Raw genomic sequence first — 19,008 nt, 5'->3', positions numbered from 1 at the left:
CGGGTACAATCATGCTGGAATTGGTGTTACATATTTAGACTGCCCTGCCCTGGTGAATAATCTGGGAAGATAAACACTGTATAATCTATTAACAAAATAATGAGGTTGATTAAAAATTATTCAATAATTAAAATATCAGAAGAGTCTGTAAACCAGGAAAAACAATTTTGGAAGCCCTGCTAAACCACTGTGCTTGCGAATTCAGACACATGGTGTCACTCTTGCCTACAAAATCTCTTCAGGAAACCTAAGGGGATTTGCTGCCCTGCCCTCAGATGGAAAGCAAATCATTTGATGCAAGAATCCGGAGGAAAACCCCAGATACCATCAAAATATAACAGACAAAGCAGATTCCACCTTTTCAAGAGCAATTTTCATTAACCAAAGGATGAATTCATAGCCTCAGGAAACCTCACATTCTGGCCATCATTCTAAGAAACCACAGCTCAATGGAGACAGAGAGAAGGCAGCTGCTGCAGCTGATGGTGCTTCACACAGCCTGGATGGTGGGGAGCGGCCAGCTCCATTATTCCATTCCTGAGGAATCCCAGCATGGCACCTTTGTGGGCCGCATTGCCCAGGATCTGGGGCTGGAGGTGGAGGAGCTGGTGCCTCGGATGTTCCGGATGGTTTCCAAAGGACAGGAGGACTATTTTGAGGTAAATGTACAGAATGGTGTTTTGTTTGTGAATTCCCGAATTGACAGGGAGCAGCTGTGTGCTCAGAGTCCCATTTGCATCATTCATCTAGAGATGATTGTGGACAAGCCTCTCAGGATCTTCCATGCAGAGGTGGAGATCAGGGACATAAATGACAATGCCCCCATTTTCCCAGTAAACGAACACCAACTATTTATTTTGGAATCTAGGCTGCTGGGCTCCTATTTTCCACTAGAGGGAGCTTCGGATGCTGATATTGGTTCAAATGGTCTGCTTACCTACATCCTTAGTCCAAATGATCATTTTCAGCTACGTGAAGAAAAGCATGGAGATCTCAGTAAATCTTTAGCACTTGTGCTATACAATGCCCTGGATCGAGAAAAAATCTCTGTACATCATTTATTGCTTACTGCCACTGATGGGGGACAACCAGAGCTAACTGGTTCAGTGCAGCTGAAAATAACTGTACTAGATGTAAATGATAATGTACCAATGTTTAACCAGTCTGTGTATGAGGTGCACCTGCTGGAAAACATCACAGAGGGAACATCAGTCATTACTTTGACTGCTTATGACTTGGATGAAGGAACAAATAAAGAAATACTGTATTCGTTTAGCAATATGATGCCTCCCCATTTAAGGCAGGTTTTTTCCATAGATTCCAACACAGGTGAAATCAAAACCAAAGGAAAGATAGACTTTGAAGATATTAACTTATTTGAATTGCAAGTGGAAGCTGCTGATCAAGGGTCCTACTCTTTGGTCGGACACTGCAAAGTTCTGATCCAGGTTTTGGATGTGAATGACAATGCTCCAGAACTGTCTGTGACATCCATGTCTGTGCCAGTGCCTGAGGACTCCCCACTGGGGACAGTGGTGGCCCTGATGAGTATATCGGACAGTGATGCAGGCATCAATGCTCAAGTTAGTTGCTCCCTGTGGCCACATGGACTTCCCTTCAGGCTGATATCCACCTTTAAGAATTACTACTCACTGGTGCTGGCTGAATCCCTGGACCGCGAGGAGGTGGCTGAATACAGACTGGTGGTGACAGCCCAAGACCAAGGGACTCCATCATTGTCAGCTAGCAGCAGCTTGGTGGTGCCCATCGGTGATGTGAATGACAATGCACCTGCTTTTCCTCAGCCCTCCTACACTGTCTTTGTGAAGGAGAACAACCCACCAGGTGCTCACATCTTCACGGTGTCTGCCTCAGACTCAGATGTGGCTGAAAACGCCCTGGTTAGCTACTGGCTGGATGACAAGCTCTGGCCCCTGTCAAGCTACATCTCGGTGCACTCAGAGAGTGGGAAGCTCTATGCTCTTCAGCCCTTGGACTATGAGGAGGTGAAGCTGCTGGAGTTCCAAGTGAGGGCCAAGGATGCTGGGCTGCCCTCTTTGTGTGGCAATGTGACAGTGCAAGTCTTTGTGGTGGATGAGAATGATAATGCACCTGAAGTTTCCAAGGCAGCAGAGGCCCCCATCCTGCTGGTAGTTCCTGTTACCGCAGGACACATGGTGGGCAAGATCCATGCCCTGGATGCTGACTCGGGCTACAATGCCTGGTTGCACTATGAGCTGCATGAAGGAAGTAGTAGCTCCTGGCGTGTGGGGTTGTACAGTGGTGAGATTAGTACTACACATGCGCTGGATGAGACAGAGGGGGTAGGCAATAGCATGATTCTGTTGGTGCTGGTGAAGGATCATGGCAGGCCTGCACAGTCAACCACAGCTACGTTGAGTATTTCCCTCGTGGCAAGCACCCAGGCTGCTCAAGCTGATGCCCACCTCTCCAGAATGGGAGGGAGCCTAAAGCCTCTGGTGGACACTACAAACATTTACCTGATCATTGCCATCTGCTCAGTGTCCAGCTTGTTCCTGCTTGCCATCGTTGTGTATGTGGCTCTGCGATGCCAGTCTCAGCTCGAGGACAGTTCCAGGTATGGTCCTGGCACAGCCACACTAGTGTGCGCCAGTGAAGTGGGTAGCTGGTCATATTCACAACGTCATAGTCGCAACCTGGGATGTGTGGCTGGGGAAGCTGGTATCAAGAATGACCTCATGGTTTTCAGTCCCAATATTCCTGTCTTTGCTGTGAACACAGGAGTAGGAAATGCAAAGGAGCTGGTTCCAAATTTATCTGGAGAGGTGAGTCACATGGAAGCCTTAAGAATCTTTGTAACTGATGCTCTTGTATTCCTTTCTTGTTTGAATGCATGGCATTATACTATAGGACACCATGTAAAGAGACAATGGGGCTTGATTGCTCTGTGCACTTCTATATATTTATCTGTTCTCTTTCTTAATTGAATTACTTGCCTATCCTTCCACCCAGGCTCAAGACAGGTACAATTTTGCTTACAATAAAAATGTATAAAAGTATTAAACGTATAAAAAAGTATAAAATTCATTTCATACTTACAATATTTGTAAGAATATTACAGCGCAGTAGGAGGTGTGGGGAATTCACTCTTCCCTTACTTTGAGAAGTGAAGGGATCTGTCTAGTTGACGTCCTTTGCTGTTTGAATCTTTCCCTGAGGAGAAGGTATTTTGGATATGTAGGCTTAAATCTCTTTAATTGTGATGTAGCTTTGCAGGAAAGGGTGTAGGAAGCTTGGCTAGATGCCTGTGTCCTATGATGTACCCTAGTCTCTAGGCAGCTCTGACATGCATGTATTTCAGCACATTGGTTCCTTTCAAATCGCTATCACTGTGGAAATCCCTGACATTTCTATGAACTCTGGTCAAGTTTTCAAGGGATATCCTGCATTAACAATTAGTCATTACCGACACTTTTTAAAATTAAAAACTATTTGGCGGGACATACTATTGGGTAGGATCATGATGATGACATAGCAGCAACAATCTTAGAAGTGGCTTCAGATGTCCATTCAGCCACAAATTGCACAACGTAGGCTAGGCCCACTCATTATCATTCAGCCTAATCTGTATTATAGAGGCGATACAACCATATATATTACGACCAGAGCTTCAAGATTCCAGTGTGATAAGAACAGGATAGGAGAAAGTAATCCTGAAAATATTTACATAGGTAGTTTTTGCAATAGCATCTTTTTTGTTTCCCATTCTTAAAAATAAGGTGGAATTACAGTAATGGTGGGCTTTCAGGGAAAACAGGAATAATTTGGGCTCAGATCAAGTGAGAAAATGTCTTTTTATAATGTGTGATTAGCATCATGTATCTTAATTTTATTTGTAATGGCAAAGTAAAACCAGATGATAAGAACAGTTTGGAATTACATGACCAAACAGCTACATTTCTGCTTCCATTTGTTTAAGCAGTATCATTGCTGAAAACCATTTCAGCAATTGGACCATCACTATCCCTTAGCTTATTCTACGTCACAGGGTTGTTGTGCAAATAATGAGCAGGGAAATGTGCTGCTCTGAGAGAACAGAGCTCTTCAACTTCAGACTCCAGATATGCTATTCAATTTGTCAGCACGCCCGCTTCCCTGAAAAATCCCAACAACTCATTGTTTTCATAAAGATTCTTTTTAATATTCTTTAGAATAAAGAACTCCTCAGGCCTTTAAAGGCTGACAGATTGAGGAAGAAATTAATTTCTCTGGATCGAACCACTTCACTGTTTGAATTAGAGCTCCATGAATAAAGTATGCACTGAAACTTATGATTGGTCGCCCTTAACTATTCAAATAGCACCATCAGTGTGCATGGTATTTTATAGAGTGAAAGAGGATATGTCTGTGCTCCGAGGAACTTACAATCTAAAGCTCAGCATACAGGAAACATAATCAGATGGACCCTAACAAAACAGTGCAAGACTGACTTGGGCATATGTAGATAGGTTATCTTGTGACTTCCAATAATCATGACCCATCATTTCTGACACTTCCTGTTCTTCCTTTTTATTTCTTGACGTGGCAGAGGGATTTTGGTCAGCTCTCAGGCTGTCAGCACTGTGACTGTGGCCTGGCCTTCATTGTATAGGGTGACAGGAGGACTGTGGACTGGTGACAATATAAACTTGCCAGTGAGGACGGCCCCTTTGGCCCCTTGTGAAAACATAGTCAAGGACAAATGGCCAAGAAACAAAAATAAGAGTTTATAAAATGAGTAGAACACTTCTAACAATGTGGGTAACCTAGTACAAAACTCTAGGGGAGCCAAACAATTTTGATTTAATTTTGGCCAATTAAGTCAATATGTATTCTCTACCTAGGCTTTATTTCTTTAAAAAAATACTGTGATGTGGTTACGAGACACTAACTTTTCAAGGAAAAAAATATTACAATGCAATATCAGCAAAATGCAAACGAATCCTACTTTATTATAGAGCCAAAAAAATAGGGAAAATAAGAAGGAAGGAACATTTGTATGCCACTAATACTGATTTGTCACAAGATGTCGCTATCCACTGAAAATCAAAACGCTCTTTTGATACAAAGATCAAAGCCCCTCCCAGCAATTCAGAAAGAACAGAGACCATCAGAGGACAGAATGGATGCAACAGCGTAACAACTGACTGATTCCCAGCCTTTAATGCCATCACAAAAGAGTGGATTTAATTTTTGAAAACAAGAATAAGACCTACCATTGCTATGGTCGTTTTGCTCCGATGCAGCTTGATGAGAAGGCAGCTGCTGCAGCTGTTTTTCATCTGCATGGCTTGGGAGAGAGGGAGCGGCCAGCTCCATTATTCAGTGTCTGAAGAATCCCAGCATGGCACCTTTGTGGGCCGCATTGCCCAGGATCTGGGACTGGAGGTGGAGGAGCTGGTGCCTCGGATGTTCCGGATGGAGTCTCAAAGCCAAGGGGACTATTTAGAGGTAAATGTTCAGAATGGGATTTTGTTTGTTAACTCTCGAATAGACAGGGAGGAGCTGTGTGGCAAAAGCCCTTTGTGTGCCATTCACCTGGAGGTGATTGTGGATAAGCCTCTGAGGGTCTTTCATATTGAGGTGGAGATCAAGGACATAAATGATAATGCTCCTACATTTCCTCAAATAGAACAAGATGTCTTTATTTCAGAACTGAGAATGCCTGGATCATTTTTCCCTCTGGTGGGAGCCTCTGATGCAGATATTGGTTCAAATTCTCACCTCACCTATACACTCAGCCCCAGTGAATACTTTAGTCTAGATGTTCAGAGGAAACACGATGAAAGTCCATCACTAGCACTCCTTTTAAAAACCTCTCTAGACAGAGAGGTGAGAGCTAAGCATCGTTTGCTGCTCACAGCCATCGACGGGGGGAAGCCAGAGCTCAGTGGCACGGCACAGCTGGTGATTTCTGTTCTTGATGAAAATGACAATGCACCTGCCTTTAATCAGTCAGTTTATAAAGTCCAAATGGCAGAGGATGTTCTAAGTGGGACATTAGTGGTCAAATTGAATGCCACAGATACGGATGAGGGAATCAATAAGGAGATTACATACTCATTTCAGAATCATGTGCCTGTTAAATTAAAAAACATATTTGCCTTAGATTCTGTTAATGGGGAAATAAGAACAAAAGAAAAATTAGACTTTGAGGAAAATCACCAATATGAGATTCAGGTACAAGCTAGCGACAAAGGGAGCAATCCAATGACGGGATATTGCAGTGTTGTGGTTGAAGTGCTAGATGTCAATGACAATGCCCCTGAGATGTCATTAAAATCTCTCCTGGTGCCAGTGCCAGAGGATTCCCTGCCTGGAATGGTGGTGGCCCTGATCAGTGTCTCAGATCAGGATTCTGGGGCCAATGGACAAATAAGCTGCTTCCTGCACCCCCCAGAACTTCCCTTCAAGTTGGTGTCCACCTTCAAGAATTACTACTCTCTGGTAGTGTCTGAGCCTCTGGATCGGGAGCAAGTGGCTGAATACAAGCTGCTTGTAACAGCTCAAGACCAAGGGACTCCATCCCTGTCAGCCACCAGCAGCCTGGTGGTGCCCATTGGTGATGTGAATGACAATGCACCCGCTTTTGCACAGCCATCTTACACAGTCTTTGTGAAGGAGAACAACCCACCTGGTGCTCACATCTTCACTGTGTCTGCCTCAGATCCAGATGTGGCTGAGAATGCTCTGGTCAGCTACTGGATCGATGAGAAGCTCTGGCCCCTGACAAGCTACATCTCGGTGCACTCAGAGAGCGGGAAGGTCTATGCATTGCAGCCCTTGGATTATGAGGAGGTGAAGCTGCTGGAGTTCCAAGTGAGGGCCAAGGATGCTGGGCTGCCCTCCTTATGTGGAAATGTGACTATTCAGGTTTTTGTGGTCGATGAGAATGACAACGCACCTGCAGTGTCTGGAATGGCAGAAGAAAACCCAGTTCTGCTAGTGATCCCTGTGATGGCTGGGCATATAGTGGGGAAAATACAAGCCCTGGATGCTGACTCAGGCTACAATGCATGGCTACGGTATGAAATGCATGAGGGGACAAGTGGTCCTTGGCGAGTTGGGCAGTACAGTGGAGAGATCAGCACTACACGTGTCCTTGATGAAGGAGAAGTTAGTGGTAGCAGCCAGAATCTGCTGGTCTTGGTGAAGGACCATGGGAATCCAATGTTGTCAGCCACTGCTACATTAAGTGTGACACTGGTGGCAAGCACCCAGCTCACCCGTACTGATGTTCACCTTCCAAGAACAGGAGGGAACCCAAAGCCTCTTGCAGGCAGTGCCAACATCTACCTAATCATTGCCATCTGCTCGGTGTCCAGCTTGTTTCTGCTTGCAATCATAATATACATTGTCCTGCGATGCCAGTCCCAAGCAAAGGAGGCTATGATATATGGCCCTGGCACAGCCACCCTCGTATGTGCCAGTGAAGTGGGTAGCTGGTCATATTCAAATCGTCATAGCCATATCCTGGCGGGTGTGAGTGGTGAAGCTGGCATCAAAAGTGACCTCATGGTTTTCAGCCCCAACATTCCTCCTCTGCAAGGCAGTGAGAAACAGGAACAAATACTTGGTGATTCATCAGCGCAGGTGAGTAATACATTCAGAGGAACATTGGGGAACTTTTATCATACGTAATTGTAGCCATTAAATCAGCCTCACACTACTGAGCGTGATTGCTATTGTGATAGTGAGGCTAAGAGTTTGAAGCGTCAGTGTCTCTGGTATTTTATTTTATTATATTTAAAACATTTCCATGTTATGATTAGATTTTAAAACTCCCTGAGGTAGCTTATAGCTGTTGTAAAAAGCTAAAACAACCATAACAAAATAATAAAACTATCAGCAACCCACACAAAATAGCATACTGAAAAACAATTAAAGCCAGCAGATTAAAACCAGCTTTGTAGCATGCTGGAAGGCATAGACAAAAAATTAAAAAGATCTTTGCATGGCATTGAAGAGATATAGGATTCAGTGCTAAACAAATTTCCTGAAGAGGGTGTTCCAGAGGAATGGTACCACAACAGAAAAGGCCCTTTCTTGGCCTGCCTCAGTTTAGAAGGCAGTTCAGAACTGTTGTTAAAGGAGGGCCTCTGATTGAAGATCTTAATGCTCAGGCAGGCTTATATGAGAGACGGTGATATGTGTTGCAAAAATGTTTATGGCTAACTTAATTTGTTCCATGACCAAAGCACTGGTTTATCTTTTGAGATAATTAAAAGTAAATAAATCTGGCTTGCTAGAAATACTTAACCTATATTTTTTTTGGTATATATTCTTTGTTTTAAACATATTCTGCATTTGGAGAATTTGGTCAGTGAAGAATTAAATACCTGTAATTTTAACTTGTGTATTTTGTTAGTACTTACTGTTTTTCTAGGAATGAGTTTGTAATCCCATCCAAGTATAGTTATTCTTTGCCTTTTGTGAATTGTGGTTTCCGGGGGGGAGACTCAGCCCCTTTTACTTCAAATGTATCCAGTAAGTTCAGTGATGACAAGATGAGCAACGTAGCTGAAGCACTTGCCAATGTCCTGGAAACTAGAATTTAATCTAGATTTGTTGGGGCAGACCTATTTAAATATAAGCATCTGGTTGAAGAAACTTTTTTCTCCAGAAACCATAAACATTCATTCAGTTATTCTAGTTACTTGTAACCGAGGGATGCTGTTTATTGCACAATGCATGATCTCTTAAGTCATGGGCCATGATAGTGCAATGTGTGGACATCCAATGAGTGCGGCCCAGGGTGTACACAATGTTGGGAATGAGGTCAGTGGTGTGACCCTACTCCCTGTCAGTGCCTGGGTAATATGCGAATATGGTTTGTAAGATCTTATTATTCTTAAATACATATAATCTTGCTAGCTTTCTTTATCCTTATATGGAGTCTGGTCAAATGCAATTTATTAAAGTAGCCTATTTGACAACATTTGAATTATTGGGAGGAATCCAATATTATGTTAAAATAATTGTTCTGTCAATACAAGCATTTCTGCTTGTTAAGTGGAATCAATCTCCCCTCTTCTCCACATCCTTCTATGGGCCAGTGAGTTGAATCTGGTCCAATATTCTTTCAAAGCAATACTAAGGAGTGTTGATCCCTATTTTGATGTCGCTTGGTGCTAAGAAAGCCTTTGATAGAGTAGAATGGTCATCTTTTTGAGAGAATTTTGGAAATCTTGATCTGGGGAAAACTCTGAAACACTAGCTTGGAATGAAATATAATTGCTGGGTATAGGAAAATGAATTTAATAAATTGAAATTATAGAAAGTATTTTGATGAGTCAGTTATGGAAACTCCACAGCAGGTTGCAGTCAATTGGTCCGCATGGAAACATAGCAAAGCAGGAAGAGGAAGGGAGATAGGAGGCAGCAGCTGTAGACACATATCTGATTGATTTGTGTCTACTTAAAATGGAGCTGTCATCTGAGAAAAGGCAGAATGGCTTAGAATACTGTATGTGACTCCTAATACAGTCCGTAATCTAAGAAGTGTCAGAGCATGACTGGCTGCTGGATAGCAGAATGCAGGCGATGCAAGAGAAGGGTGATAAAAGAGAAGGGAACGGAATGGCTAGAGAAGTTATTCTGCCCAAATTTGGATGACCATTGAAGCAACAAGGCCAGATGTTCTGCCCAGAGCTGAGTTTTCATCAATGGAGAATTTTGAGTGGTTCAAGGTGATGGGTAAAGCAAGTTCTTCAATCAAGATTGCAGTAACAATAGTCAGTGTGGGCTATAACTGATGGAGTTGCATTCATTCTGGATTTTCCTCATTCAAACTCTTTGGCCACAATGGGCTTCCAGATTCTGTAATATGAAAGTAAAATTTATCAATTTTGTTCACTTATTTGCTTAGACAAAAGGTGTGGTCTGTATGAACATACTGGAAAAGTGTACAAAACTGAGAATTCATGGTTCCTTGTATTTTAATGATTTGTAAACGCCTGGTTTGTACTGCAGTAGAATTAAGTAAAAGCTACTAAAACATCTTAGAATAGTTTATAGAAACATAGAATTGTAGAGTTGGAAGGGACCCTGACAGTCATCTAGTCCAACCCCCTGTGATGCAGGAATCTCAACTAAATCATACATAACAGGTGACCATCCAACCTCTGCTTGCAAACCTCTAAGGAAGGAGAGTCCACCACCTACCAAAGGCATCTGTTCCACTGTCAAACAGTTATTACTGTCAAAAAGCTCTTCCTAATTTTTAGTCATAATCTCCTTTCTTGTAACTAGAAGCCATTATTTCAGGTCCTTCCCTCCAGAGCAGGAGAAAACAAGCTTGCTTGATCTTCCATGTGACAGGCCTTAAGACATTAAAAAATGGCTATCATAGCTCCTCTCAGTCTCCTAACAGGCTAAACATACCCAACTCCCTCAAACATTCCTCATAAGGCTTGATTTCCAGAGCCTTGATCATCTTGGTTGCCCACATTCTCCTCTGCACACATTCCAGGTTGTCAATATCCTTCTTAATATTTTTTTTGCCGCTGCATCACAGTGTTGACCCATGTTAAGCTTGTGGTCTACTAAGACCCTTAGATCTTTTTCACATTCAGATTCAATTCAGGAATAAAATGGAATTGAGAAACAAAATGAATTCAAAGCAAAGGTTTCATTATCAAAAATAGAAGAATATTTGGAAAATAGCACATATCTATTCCTATATCTCTATAGCTATTTCTCAAAATAAGCAAAAATGGTCAAACATTTGAGTGCTTTCTTGGATAAAGTAGACATATAGTGGCCGTCATTGCTATTATTAATTTATTACCTACCCTTCATGCTAAGGTCACAGGGCAAGTTGTAGCATTAAAGACAATATTATAAACAATGGTTAAAGCACTTGTAGCTCATGTAGGCTGCTCATTTTCAAGTATAATTAACATACCAGTGATTGGTGGGGTGTGTGTGGGGGGGTGTTAGGTGAAGGGTAATACCTCTGGTGGAGACACATCATGCTCCTTCTGGGGTAGACTGTTCTCCTTTGGCCGCAACCCTGCACTCACCTCCCACCTGTAGCTCCTAGAAGCTGTCAGCATGCAGCAGTGGCCACACCCCAGGATTGGATTTGACTGACTGGCTGAAGGTAGCTGATGGGTCTCAAACCCTCAGTGAGTCTGGGACTTTTCCTGCATGTGAAGACAGGCTATGGTGGACTGAGTAGATGAAACCAACAGTGGGTTCCATGGTCAAAAATACTGTTATTGCGCATGCTGCAGAGGGAAGTGTGGGGCAAATGAGTCTTTCAACCAGAGAAGGTAGCCCAACTAGAAGAAGGAATCTCTGATCCTAAATCTCTGCTGTCTCTTGTGGGATATATTCAGGAGAAGAAAAGTATAAGGAGTAAACCCTACAGAAATCCAGAGTGGATGGTGCCTTGTATGCCTCCTTTTGACAACTCCTGCAGCCAAGCTGGTGCCGAATGTATTGCTCTGCTTTGCTATGGACCACATCAGTGAGATGAATATGGGGATCTTGTCCTCTGAGTAGCCCAGGACCTCCATACACACTGCCCATGTTTGCGCACCATGGAAGGTCACTTAGGTGCTGCTAACACAGTGGTGTGACTTCACCCCTGGAATCTCATTCCATTGTCTCTTGAGACAGACAGGAGCCAACAAATTATTTGTTAACTCTACATGTCAATGGACCAGCTCGTGTCTTTATACATGACAGTTGGTGTGTGTCACAGAATGGCAGCATAGGCAAGTTTAGGGTCTGCATTTATAGCTCTGCACTTTCTTTAACTGATGAAATTTGAAGGTAGTCTAATAGTTGCTTTGAGACATATGATGAAAAGTGGGTTATAAATTTCTTAAATAAAAGAAAATGAAGTGATATACAATGATGACTGAAAGACCTAATATAAAAAGAATAATTTTAATGTCTGAAAATGTCATCAGTGATATTTTCTTTGTATATGATAGAAATATGACTGCATAAAATTATATTGGAAGGGGACTATATGTAAATCCTATAATGAAAAATAATGAAATCCCCCCCAATTTTACTGTGGTGTTATGTTCTCAAACACCAGCAGAGGTGCTGAAAACTGAAGGCATAACATGGGTGACCACTTTGGAACATATACTTTATCCTGAAGCGCATTTATTTATTGATTATATGTATTTTCCTCCAAGATGCTCAGGGTGGCTTACATGTTCTCACATTCTTGATCCTCAGAAAAAAACACAGTAAGAGCTTCATGACTGAGTACAGATCTGAACCCAGATCATATAAGTCCTAGTTGGACATGCTAACAGTTAAGATACTAACTATTACACTATATTGGTGGTTTAAATGCTATTGTAATATAATGTAAGTGTTAGTGTAAACTGGTTTTGGAGAGCAGTCTCCATTATCAAAGGAAATAATAACCACAAATAAACACTTGTCAGAAGCAACTCATTTCTTGGAAAGACTTCACCCCCTCTCTCAAAAGACTGACTAATCAGAATGCATCATTAAGAAAATGAATGGATAAATTTGTGTGTATGTGAACCACCACATTGGGAAACTATTAGTAACTCATTATGTTAAGAAATTTATATTTTGAAGAACTTTTATAAAACATTGAAAACGAAGAGGAAAATCCACATTATGTAATCTCTATGAAGTCAGAATGAACTCTTGCAGACCCTTGATGACTTCCATTTGCATGAAGTTTGACAAATATATGAACTTATTCCCGTAACAGTAATCCATGCCAGACATTCAAACAGCAGACAAAATGAAGGAACACAGTATTGTCTGCACTGAACATAGTCAGTCACACGGGGTCGCAATTGCCTAAACAATCCTATTGGAAACCTCTAAATACAGCTCTCTACCTTTAAAAAGGCATTTGAAGACAAAAGAGAGGAGACAACTGGATACGATTACATGATCCAAAGAGATTTCTATCAGTGATGCTACTCCCTGGTGTTCCCTAGACCACCTGGATCAGCCGCATTTGAAACAAACATCTTGGAAGCATCCTTCAAATCTCCATGGTTATTATGCGGATAGAATTCTGGGTGAGGAGGAGGCTGCTGCAGCTGGTTCTTCTCCACACAGCCTGGGAGATGGGGAGCGGCCAGCTCCATTATTCTGTGCCGGAGGAATCCCAGCATGGCACCTTTGTGGGCCGCATCGCCCAGGATCTGGGGCTGGAGGTGAGTGAGCTGGTGCCTCGGCTGTTCCGGATGGAATCTCAAGGCCACGAGGACTATTTCAAGGTAAATTTGCAGAATGGGATTTTGTTTGTTAATTCCCGGATAGACAGGGAGGAGCTGTGTGCTAAGAGCCCTTTGTGCTCTATCCACCTGGAGGTGATTGTGGATAAACCCCTGAAAGTCTTCCATGTGGAAGTGGAGATTGCAGACATAAATGACAATGCCCCCATTTTCTCTGTCACAGAGCAAACATTGATTATTGCAGAATCAAGACTGCCATATACTCCCTTCCCACTGGAGAGTGCTTCTGATGCAGATATTGGCAGCAATGCTCTGTTAACTTACAAGATCAATCCAAATGATTATTTCAAGCTGAATGTAGTAACAAATGAAGACCACACTAAATCTGCTGGGCTAGAATTAAAGAAACCATTAGACAGAGAAGACATATCTGTGCACCATTTATTACTGACAGCCACAGATGGTGGTAAGCCAGAGCTCACAGGAACAGTCCAGCTTGTGATAAATGTATTGGATGTAAATGATAATGCTCCATTATTCAACCAATCTGTTTACAAAGTCAGAGTACCAGAGAATCCTGTTAATGGAACACACATAATAACACTCAATGCCACAGACTTGGATGATGGTATTTTTAAGGATGTTACTTATTCCTTTAGCAGCCTAGTACCTCCCAAAGTTAAACATACCTTCCAAATAAGTGAAAGCACTGGTGACATCAAGGTTATAGGACCAATAGATTATGAAGACATTAATTTATGGGAAATTCAAGTTGTAGCAGAAGATAAAGGCAACCCTCCTTTGGCTGGACACTGTAAAGTAGTAATAGAGATACTAGACATGAATGACAACATCCCTCAGCTTTCACTGAAGTCCCTGTCAGTGCCTGTGCCTGAGGACTCGCCACAAGGTACTATGGTGGCCTTGATTAGTATCTCAGACAGAGACTCTGGACCCAATGGGCAAGTGAGCTGCTCTTTGTGGCCTTCTGGGATTCCCTTCAAGTTGGTATCCACCTTCAAGAATTACTACTCACTGATGTTGGAAGAAACACTGGATCGGGAACAGATGGCTGAGTATGTGCTAGTGGTGATGGCTCATGATGAAGGGATTCCATCACTGTCAGCTAGCAGCACCTTGGTGGTGCCCATTGGTGATGTGAATGACAACGCACCTGCTTTTGCTCAGCCCTCTTACACGGTCTTTGTGAAGGAGAACAACCCACCAGGTGCTCACATCTTCACAGTGTCTGCTTCAGACCCAGATGTGGCTGAGAACAGCCTGATCAGCTACTGGATTGATGAGAAGCTTTGGCCACTGACAAGCTACATCTCAGTTCATTCAGAGAGTGGGAAGGTCTATGCCTTGCAACCCTTGGACTATGAGGAGCTGAAGCTGCTGGAGTTCCAAGTGAGGGCCAAGGATGCTGGGCTGCCCTCCCTGTGTGGCAATGTGACTATTCAGGTCTTTGTGGTGGATGAGAATGACAATGCACCTGAAGTATCTAGGGCAGCAGAGTCCCCCATCATGTTGGTCTTCCCAATAAAAGCTGGACATGCAGTGGGCAAGATCCATGCCCTGGATGCTGACTCAGGTTACAATGCATGGTTGCGCTATGAGCTGCATGAAGCCAATGATGGCCCCTGGCGGGTGGGGCTTTATACTGGTGAGATTAGCACCACACGTGCCCTGGATGAAGCAGCAGGCAGTGGTGGCAGCCAGAATATTTTAGTGTTGGTAAAGGACCATGGCAAGCCAGTGCTGTCAGCTACAGCCACCCTGAGTGTGTCACTTGTGGCAAGCTCCCAGGCAGTTCAGGCTGATGCCCACCTTGTCAGGATGGGAGGGAGCCCAAAGCCCCAGGTGGAAAATGTCAACGTCTACCTGATCATTGCCATCTGCTCTGTGTCCAGCTTGTTCCTGCTGGTGATCATAGTATACATCTCCCTGCGATGCCGTTGCCAGGCCAAGGAGGCCATGGTGTATGGTCCTGGCACAGCCACGCTGGTATGTGCCAGTGAAGTGGGCAGCTGGTCTTATTCAAATCGTCACAGCCACATCCTGGCAGGTGTGAGCGGGGAGGCTGGTGCCAAAAGTGATCTCATGGTTTTCACTCCAAATGTTCCTGTATTTGCAATGAATGGGGATGCAGGAAATGGAAATTCATCAGATGAGGTGAGTTATATGGAATCTTTAAAATCTTTGCAGTTGTTCTCTCTTTGTTATACCTTCTTGGTGTGAAAACACTGAAGCGAAACGTGCTATTATGGAAAGCAGAGCTATCAAACATTTTGGGGCTTTATGTTAAAAAAATAAAAAAATTCTGCTCAAAGTTTCTAAGAAAGTTTAAAAGGCTTCTTTCAAAGTTAAACCCTAAAATGTACATCATAAAAATGTAATGTTTTTATAATGTAAACTGCTCTATGATCTTCGGATGAAGGGTAGTATAGAATTTGAATAAGGCTAATCTCTGAAATAAAAATACCACAGAAAGCCAGAGACAAACCATCCAATCAAGGCCAAAGCCCAGTAAGTAAAATAAAATCTGTGTTTGTTACAAAACTCCAGAGTCAAGGAATGCTGCAACATAGATCATGCAATTTAAAAGGCCCTTCAGTGCTTTTTCCCCCTAAAAAAACCCAAAAAACGTTTAGGGGTACTCTCATTTTCCTACTCATATTGAAATACTGCCCCTCAATGAGGCCAAACTTAGATTCACAAAATTTTTAGGGGTTTGCGTACCCCTGCGTCCCCCCAGAAAAAAGCACTGGCCTTATATCTCTCTCCATTTCTTTCTTAAAAGTTATCCTTGTTAACTTCCCGGTTTAAGGTAGGTACAGCAGTGTTTGTCTTTACATTTAAGAGGTGCAAAGTTTATTCATACTCATGATCTCTGGTGCACCTCCCCTGAGAATATTGTGGAAATATGTGTGCAGGTTCTACTCTTCTTATTTGATAAAGGGGTGGTTGGATCCTGAAATAACACACTGTAGCTTTTCCTGTAAAGGAGGTCCTTTATAGGGTATTGTCAGGGAAAAGAAAAAAAGAAAAAAGGCACTCAGTCCTAATATCTGTGCAATGATGAGCTGAGGAACTCTCTTTTTGCGATTGGGGGTGGAGGGGGCGGGGAGTGTTGCATTCAATGTCCTTCTGCAAATGGGAAGGCTTCTGATTGGAGACCTTCCCAAATGGAATGGGAGAGGCAATTTTTGCCAATTCACTCTTTTTCCTACAGGAATTTGCACCACCTTCCACACTGTTCTGGAGGGTCTTAGAATTCACAGGGACCTGTAGAGCAGAGGCCATATAAGTGAAAATGGCCTCGCTTTTTCCATTAGTACAGACCCACTAGGTCAATAACACTTCCACAAATGAAAGGACTCCTTTGTGGATGGCCAATTATGTATGCAAACCTATAAACAGAACTTCAGTTACTCATGTCTGATGTATTTATTATAAATAACTATAAATATATATATTATGGGATGCCAGTTTGTGTAAAGATTAGATGGCAATGCAACTAGCCTGAGATTAGCATTGATGAACAATTGCTGTAGTGTTTTGCATTATTTTATTCAACAGACATAGAAGAAATATTTCGTATTGTGTATGCTCTAAAGCAAATTTATATTGTGTTAAGTGAATTTAATGGGTTTTTTTTTAAAAAAAACACCACACCCTTCTGCCTGCTTTGTGTTCTGTCACTTCTACTGCCAAAGATAATTGTTCGATACTTCACTTCCAAATTGTTGATATCAGTGTGCCTTCTTTCTGAGTAAATAAGTTTACAACTGAGATATCATAGATAGCTTTATGAAAATAAACATAGGGCTTCTTCTAGGCATCCATTTTAGCATGTTGCTGTTCAGAAACCAGTTGTCTATGTGGTGCTAGGAGAACCAGGCACTGAAGTCACAAGTTCAGCAGCCCCTTGTAAATGCTTCAGATCTGCAGATCATTGGATGTGCTGTTTCTGTAGCTTGGGAGCTTAACCATCAGCCAGCCTTGTAGTTCCTTCTGACCCTTCCCTCTGCAGAAAGTGCCTGGAACCAGGATATGTCATCAACTGCCAGAGTCTCAAAGATTATTCTAAAACACCCCACAACATATCCTTAGAATAATAGTATGTTTGTGTATGTTTTAATTGGAAGCCACATTTGGAGCCAACATAGGCAGAAAAATTGAGTGAAAATGTAAAATAAGAATACTGTACATTTAGGATAGTACAGTATCTAACTAAATCGTTCTCAGAATAGATCCATCAAAATCACAACTAACAAGATATTTCAATGGGTTTCTTCTGAGCAAGACTTAGTTGGATATCATTATTAATCTGTACAGATAGGCAGGAATAACAAAATATAGTGGGTGGAATTCAATGTTGCACTCTTCCAATCGTTCTCACAAGCATTCCAGCTTACCAAATGAATCAATAGCCCTCTAGTCCCACTGGCTCGCTGTTCTGGGAGTTCTGCTACCTCTCATAATTGAATTTTTGGAGGGGGGGGGGGAGGAAGGGAAACCATACAAGTGGAAAGCCTTGCACAGGGCTTCCACTGATGGGGCTGGTTAGGTGAATCCTTGGCAGTGTATCTCAGATAATGGAGCAAACAGCAATCCTTTAATAAATTGCCAAAAATATGGAAGTAGCAATGAAAGATCAGCCTAATCATCCAAAAAGGGCTACTGTGATAGGAAGTTGCACACACTGTAAGCAGACTGACTTTCTTGCAGGCAAGCTAATCTCTACTGAACCAGTACTGAATGAAAAGGATTATTAAAAAGTAGCTATATGCTTGCAGATGTTGAAAAGGATTTTGAGTGAGTAGAGTGGATTAGTATCTCTCTCTACAGAACTTTTAATGAGGGACTCTGCTTTTGATTTATGTAGTAAGTTTTTTTTAAATTTTATTGTATCTAAAAGAGCGTATAAGACTTATAAGTACAATTAAGTATATAACATAAACAATTACCACTAAATTATATAAAAATAAAGAAAGAAGAATATACACATAAGTAATATACTACCATGATGCAAATAAATTATAAGGGTATATATTATCTTCATACTTATATTTCAAAATATAATAAAAATTGACATTGTTCTATAACTCTGTATATTTGCTCATTTCCCTCTCTCCTATAATACAGGTTTTTTTAAATAATGCAACAATGTTCCAAATTATTTCAGACTTGTCTAGAATTGGTAGTACTGTGTTCTTCTTCCAAACTTTAGCAATAACTAACCTTACATATATCAGTAATTTTATTATTGTTTCAGAATCTGCCTCTGGTACAATACCCTCCAAATAATTCAATAACTGTATTTAGAAATCATTTGGTAAGAAATATCCAGTTATTTCTGAGGCGAATTTTTGAGTATCAGTAATAATTCTGAATTACTGAGCAGAATGTATGTAAGCAGTCTGCAAGATGATTGCTACATCTCCAACATTCATCTTATGTGGTTGGGTATATCTTAGTGCAGAACTTTCCAAACTGTGTGTCACAACACGTTAGTGTGTTGGCTGCAGTGTGTAGGTGTGTCACGTGAACACTCCCTGCTTTCCTCGCGGGGCTGGAAAGGGGTTAGTTTAACTTCTGGTTTGCTAGTAAAACTGAATTACTGTGTCGTGAAATGATGCATGTCTAAAAAGTGTGTCACCAACCCGAAAAGTTTGGAAAGCTCTGTCTTAGAGAGTTTAAACTGAGTTAAATACCACTTAAATCCATAGATATAATTGAAAGGGAAATATCTACCCAAATCCAAGGTTACCTCTTTTAAGTCTCTGGC

At 41.9% G+C, this 19,008-nt stretch overlaps 1 protein-coding gene across 3 annotated transcripts in view; it reads left to right on the top strand.

Moving 5' to 3' along the window:
- The window catches only part of LOC310681116 (protocadherin alpha-C2-like), a 186,463-nt gene that overhangs the window by 22,212 nt on the left and 145,243 nt on the right, over window positions 1-19,008 (top strand). The window contains exon 1 of one of the 3 annotated variants that reach the window (XM_083448605.1): window positions 666-2,807. The exons of the other annotated variants lie outside the window; for them this stretch is intronic. Within the exon in view, the coding sequence (XP_083304731.1) occupies window positions 753-2,807 (2,055 nt within the window). The 5' untranslated portion in view covers window positions 666-752. Of the gene's footprint in view, window positions 1-665; window positions 2,808-19,008 lie in introns of those variants that run through there. 3 annotated transcript variants of the gene reach the window in all.

Source organism: Podarcis tiliguerta, assembly GCF_965153285.1.
Source record: "Podarcis tiliguerta genome assembly, chromosome: 7".
Classification (NCBI taxonomy): Eukaryota; Metazoa; Chordata; class Lepidosauria; order Squamata; family Lacertidae; genus Podarcis; species Podarcis tiliguerta.
Note: the sequence above shows the minus strand (reverse complement) of the source record. Positions and strands in the feature narration are given on the sequence as shown.